The sequence below is a fragment of the Haliotis rubra genome, unplaced genomic scaffold (genome assembly GCF_003918875.1).
Source record: "Haliotis rubra isolate DU_JTF1 unplaced genomic scaffold, ASM391887v1 Scf747, whole genome shotgun sequence".
Lineage (NCBI taxonomy): Eukaryota > Metazoa > Mollusca > Gastropoda > Lepetellida > Haliotidae > Haliotis > Haliotis rubra.
In genome coordinates, this window is record NW_025767465.1 from 358,953 (window position 1) to 365,411 (window position 6,459).

Sequence of the window (6,459 nt, forward strand, 5' to 3'; positions counted from 1 at the left end):
TTTTTGCTATTTTTTACATACTGTTTATTGTTTCATATCTACAAAGTTCTTTGCAAACAGGTTGTATTTCGTCTTCTTTTTTAATATTTTTTACAACGAGATATTGAACTTGAATAAGATCAGTGTGTAGTATTAGGTTCCTCATTTAACCTACTGTAACCTATTTCATGCAGTTTAACCCGATGTATGCATGTTTATAGTTTGGTGAACGAATACATCTGCACCAAACAATGGCCCTATTCCATTTGTTTTGGAGACAGAGGAGTGTGCTGACCAGTACAGATTATGCATACAAAATACTCGAAAACGCTCAAACAGATACACTGTTTCCACATGAAAACAATCAGATTATCTAGGGTCAGTTCTGTAAAATAATAAAAGTCATACACCCGGTGTATCTATGATAACTGGTGCTGTTGAACACGTCTATACGTTATTCAGACATTCAGTCTCTTAGGTTTGGGAAGTAATGGCAATAAAACATATGCATTATCTTATATCATCTTTTAATTGATGTTATAAAATGCAGTGATTTGAATTTGAAGTAAGGTCTCGAATTGTTAACCCTTGGGGGATATATGGCAAATATTGTTAAATAGCACCAATTTTAATGAATTGTTAAGGCTACACCAAACTGTGATCTCTTTTCATTATAGTGACTCATGCTTGCAATATGATTGAAGGTAGATAGGCATGTGACGGAGACACCGTTACTTTAAGATATCTCATTACGCTGCTCACATTGAACCTACAAACAATAATCTCTTGGTGGACAATAGCACGCTTACATAGCTTATTAAAATATCAATTGCAACTACATACAGAGGTACAAAGTACACACACTGTACGTCAGCATTATATCTGTATACAGGATAGAATAAATACTGTTATCACATGACTACAGCTTTATTGCTACTCGTCGATACAGTATTGATATAGCATAAAACTTACTGTTACAGTTGTAACTGTGGTTGTGACACGGGTGGCTAGAACGAATAAGTCACTCGCTTAGTGAGTCAGAATTTAACATCGTGTCGGTATTATTTCAGCCTCACGGCGGCTTGTTTAAGACGTAGTTGTACCTGTGTAGAAGGAGATCGACTGTACGGTAAAAGAGAAAAACTACTTTTGGGTAAGTGATTTTGGTGTCATGCCAGCAACCTTGACAATGTGGATAGTAGGAATGGATTAACAGCTCATACATGTGAGGGAATCGAACCCGTCCCTACGGTGTGAACAATCCACGTTTTATCCATTATCCATCTTCGCAACAACGCTGAATGTGCTGATGTGAACACTGTTGATGTATGTGTCAATGTAATATATGTTTTTTCCAGACATTGTCAAAGGAAATGGCTGATCGTGAAGGTGTGGCTGATCTAGAAGATGGGGGTGATCGTGAAGGTGGTGCTGATCGAGAAGGTGGTGCTGATCGAGAAGGTGGGGCTGATCGTGAAGGTGGGGGTGATCGAGAAGGTGGGGGTGATCGTGAAGGTAGGGCTGATCGAGGAGGTGGCGCTGATCGAGAAGGTGGGGGTGATCGAGAAGATGGGGGTGATCGAGAAGGTGGGGCTGATCGTGAAGGTGGGGCTGATCGTGAAGGTGAAATGGCGCTGCGATGGGCAAGGGAAATTCCACTGCAGAACCTTACTGATAAAATCTGTACAACCGGTGAAGAAATCACCACAGGTCAGCTGACTCGTATGCAGCAATATGTCATTGGTAAGATAAAATTGTTTCTCACTTGTTTTGTTAATGGTATTTTTTATCTTTTCAGGAGAGATACAAAACTGTTTTCAATAGGAGCTAGGTTTAGGTGGTACTGCGCTAAACTGAATTTTGAACCGTAAGCGCAGCGTTGCATACTTTGCAGCTCATAGCTAAGAATTCACGGTGCACTTTAATATCAGAAATCATGTTTATAAAGGCGACCCAGGTTTTTTATACAATAGTGGAAAAGTTGCATCTACTCCATATAAATGTTGAACAATTAAATGATGCATCAGTCAATGCATATTTATGAAAACATCTCTTCGACTTTAAGGTCAATTCACACTGTTAATGAACGGCGCTGAAATTGGTTGTTTTCGTGTTTGTTGGACGCGTGATACTCGTGCACTGTTTGGATTGTTATCAGTAGGTAATAAAAGCACCTTTCCGCAAATAATGCTTACAATATACCACTCCTTGCTAAAAATAACGCTTACACCGTGGGTAAGCAGCAAACAATAGGTTCCAACAAGAAGTTGCGCGTAAGGAAGACAGTGTCGCTCGGTCTCCTATTACCAGGTGTTTGTTTTGTCAATGACCCATAATAGAGTATTCATCAAGTGAACAAAATATTATGTTCAGTAACGTAAGACCGATACCACTTTAAATGAAGCACAATAAATGTCTCTAGTATATAATGTAATGCGTTCTCTGGTCTCGATACTCATCGCAAAGAACATGGGTTGCACCTCGTCTTCAACGCTTCAATTATTCTCTTTCTGTATCGACATCAAGACTTAAAGGCACTATATCACACCACACTTCTCTAAAAACAAATACATGTAATGTATTTCTCTCAATAATTCTAACTATATCACCTCTCAGGGAGGCGTAATATGATGTATTCCAAAAAAGAATTACGTATTTAGATTGCAATATAAATTAACAGGTTCGAATGAATTAATGTAACGTTGCATTAATTGACACTCGCGCTCTCTCCCGGCGAACATTATTAAAAGCGAACCCCAAAGAGTTATGTTCCTTGGGGCAAGTGTTCCATGTATGGCAAGTGTTCTCTGTTTGGAAGCTGTCCGCCTCGAAGTCTAAATTATCGATTTCAGGCAAGTCGTAAGGGATAATAAGCCTTTGTTTGCATCAATAGGAAGCTATTAAAGTGAGTGCATATGTCCCAATATATATAATATAGGCAAAAACATTGTCGAAAATGTGTGACGTCGTGTCTTTAATCCCAAAGGAAATGACTCAGTGACTTGATTGACACATATCAACGTATACCAGTTGCATAGATCGATGTTCATGCTGTTGATTGTCTGACTCGATTATTTACAGACAGCCGCCACTTAGCTGGAATATTGCTGAGAGCGGCGTTGAACAACTACCAAACCAAAACTTCGTTCACTGTGTGTCATGATATTGCCCGTTTCACAGTCGATATGCTTGGAACATTGTAAAACGAGAACAACATCTATATATTTATAGATGTTGCGTTTTTTCAATGAGTTTTTTAGTGTTACTAATTAGGTCTATAATACACTTTGCACGGGTATGTAGTCTCTGGAATGTTTTATGCCGTTATGTAATATCTTTGATGTGTTCACAGGGGAACATGGCTGCTCTGCAGATGAAATCACCAAATTCGACAAGCCATCACATTTCTTCGCACATCTCCGTGAGAAGAAGTTCATCTCCTTCGCAAACCTGGCCTTTTTTCAAGCTGTCCTCAAACGAATTGAAAGACAGGATCTCTTTGACATTGTTTCAGAATTTGCCCGGAACCATTCAGGCGACACGCTGTATCTTGAAGTTTCCAAAATTGATACAAAGGTAATGCTTGTCAAAGCGTCGCTCTACACTTTATGTTTGAAAAGCCTACATATGAAAAATGTTCCGCAGCCATGTTAAATGCAAAAATCCTTTATATGGCAATAAGCTGGGTACATGTAGACTATTGAAAAGGCAATTAAATCCGCAACCATGAATATGCGATGAAACTCATTGTGTGTATGTGTTCGTTTGTACGTACGGTATGCTGTATGCTGCGTCCGAGCGTGTGTTTGTTTGAACTGACAGTAGTAATTTCATCTTACACAAATACATGCTTGTGAGTATGTTTGAGTTAAAGGTCAAAATATAACATAGGTATGGGTCTGTCAATATCTGAATAGATATATTTGAAGTTCTCACTTTGTCCTTTTTCCCAAGCCACATACCAAATATGACCCCATCTTAGTTTGTTTTCGAAACCTGTCGTTAGATTTACCTGAAGCAGTTATGTTCAAAGCACAAATAATGTAAACATCGATTGATTGTATCATTGTTACAAGTCCACCAACATATATGTTCCAGGAAGTAATGCCAGGGTCAATTTACATGTACGGAAGACTCTCACTAAGAGAAACGAAGTTGACACGATTGTAAAGAGCTTGGCCAGTTGTCTGGAAATTCCCGCCGAGTCTATCCGGGTGATGGGGGCCGAGGCAACAAACAGTTACCGCTTGACTCTGTTCATCCCCGCCATGTACAGAGATCGCCTTGTGGACAAGAACAAGCTCAACCATCTGATGAAGGTCGACATTGACGAGGTGGAAGTGGATGGGGAGACTATCAAGCTTACCCCAGAAGATAGGAATTAGGACAAACACACTACATTTGTTTGATTGTAAAGACACATACGAGTTTTATTGTATATGAGTTGTAAAATGCCTTGTCGTTATTGTCGAGCGAAGAGGTAATGGATGAATGAATAATTACTGCATTAAGCCGCATCAAGTTTGCAGCTTTACTCAGCGAGCCGCATTAACAATAGCGAAGAAGTTAACTAAAAATGGTGTAAATATGTATCTACTTAATTATTTCACAAGGAAGTTTGTTTTTCTTCATGTCTTCTATTCAATTTTCGGTCACATTTCCATATCAATTTCTACATAATGTCAGTTGGAACGTGTGAATGTGTTACGGGCCACGTTAACATGGGGAAACAGTTTAGCTTCCGGTGTGTGAACTAGCGGCGAGATGCAGTAGGCACTGGTCTAACAAACGTTTGTTATATTTAATATTGTGGTGTGTAAAATGTAAGACAACGCTTACTATTATTTGAAACGACGGTCCAACGTGCTACGTTGTCATTTTAAAAATATTAAATATTAAATGTGTAATCATGTCATGGTATAAAACTGTGTGTACACATAGCAATATACACATGCACACTACACTCCTCTTGCTCTCCGGGAACTCAGGTGGAGCGGCCTGTTTCATGTCGTTCATGCATGTCCTTTTTTCTGTTGAATGATAAATAACAATATGTTCACCAGCTAAAGAGAAGCGAATGGCTGGTTTCTGGAATGATTTATTACCTTGGAGGTGAATTAGTTTTCTTGGTTTCGCCTCCATTGACATCACCCTGATCTCCACGGGTTGTTGTGTGTATTGATATGAGTCTTTGTGCCCACAGTAGTTTGTTTCTTCATATCTGTCACTTCAATGTGAACGTATTTGTATCACTGTAGCCTTAAAGTAGAAAATACTTTCTTCCGAGATCTGCTGCCTGTAAACACACAGTGTACAGATGTTTGAAGGGCATTCAGAAGTTGGTGGGGTATTACAGCACATTTGATATAGATGTGCAACTTCATAATCGTGTGTAAATAATAAAGAAGTTGCACATCTATATCAAATGTGTTGTGCAGTGTAGAGAAATACTCACATTTCTACTTCCTACCCATTTTACAGTTGCTACATTTAAAGCCATGTTTATTGTTTTATCAACGTGTAACGGGTCAGGCGATTTTTAGTTCAGATTATATTCTTTGAAGTCTATATTTATAAACATATTTGTGCTGTTTATCCATGTATTTATATTTCTGAAAGTTAAATATTTAAGGACGTCTTCGTTCAAATGTCCTCATCTCTATATAAAATTCTTATTACACAAACACATTGGTGATCAATGTAGCACGTTACCAATATCACCTTCCAGCTTCTATTGTTTGCAGATAATATAAATGAACTGTTTCTTATGATTTAAATTTTGGTCCAAAGAACTCATATCAAACTTTAATCAAGTTACTTAAATTTCACAGCAAAACAAATTATTTAAATGACAACGATAACATCAGGTAAGTTTAAAATGTGTTCTTTTATAACGACAAAGCAGTTATATTGACATAGCAGGAGATATCAAATTAACGATGAAAGGAGTTTACAATAATTACTTTGCAACTGCATAATAATTTTAATAATCAAGTAATAATTGCGTTGGCGTGCAATGAAAATAGCAATGAAAATGTACTTATATCGTATGTTGGGACCAATCATTAAAACTATTATATTTTGATGTTCCAATATCGGACAGAAATAAATGAACTTATAATCAGTGAAACAATGACGTATTTGTCGTATGTACATGCACTTGAAAACTAGATATGTGTCAGTGGTGTACAGTGGTGAATGCCCTTGATAAGCACGACAGCTGATATAGTGATCGGTGAGGGAGGATATATATCACATCTATTTCAGATGATTACGTTGCACACACCTTACATTGAACAGCACGCCATTGCGTGAATGACTCAACGGCTTATATCTTTAACAACGCAACCGCGTAAAGTGTAACCATTGTGTGATTTTTTCGTTGAGAGGCGTTTTAGAAGTTGTGAAGATGAAGGAAAACTGATATATATGGATAGTCAACTTCTTTATTGCGATGAGTGCGTCGTTTCGGTGTAGGTA

At 38.0% G+C, this 6,459-nt stretch overlaps 1 protein-coding gene across 1 annotated transcript; it reads left to right on the forward strand.

The window, feature by feature from the left end:
• Positions 1 to 911: 911 nt before the first annotated feature.
• Positions 912 to 4,364, forward strand: LOC124260003. Its single transcript, XM_046694231.1, has 5 exons — positions 912 to 1,132; positions 1,338 to 1,440; positions 1,567 to 1,722; positions 3,332 to 3,555; positions 4,056 to 4,364. The coding sequence occupies exons 2-5, from the start codon at positions 1,353 to 1,355 to the stop codon at positions 4,362 to 4,364; spliced, it is 777 nt and encodes a 258-aa protein (XP_046550187.1). The 5' UTR covers positions 912 to 1,132; positions 1,338 to 1,352.
• Positions 4,365 to 6,459: the final 2,095 nt, after the last annotated feature.

Coding starts and splice junctions, on each gene's coding strand:
- LOC124260003 (XM_046694231.1), top strand. CDS start 1,353: ATGGCTGATCGTGAAGGTGTGGCTGATCTAGAAGATGGGGGTGATCGT. Junction 1,441..1,566: donor AGGTGGTGCTGATCGAGAAG/GTGGGGCTGATC, acceptor GTGATCGAGAAG/GTGGGGCTGATCGTGAAGGT. Junction 1,723..3,331: donor TATGCAGCAATATGTCATTG/GTAAGATAAAAT, acceptor ATGTGTTCACAG/GGGAACATGGCTGCTCTGCA.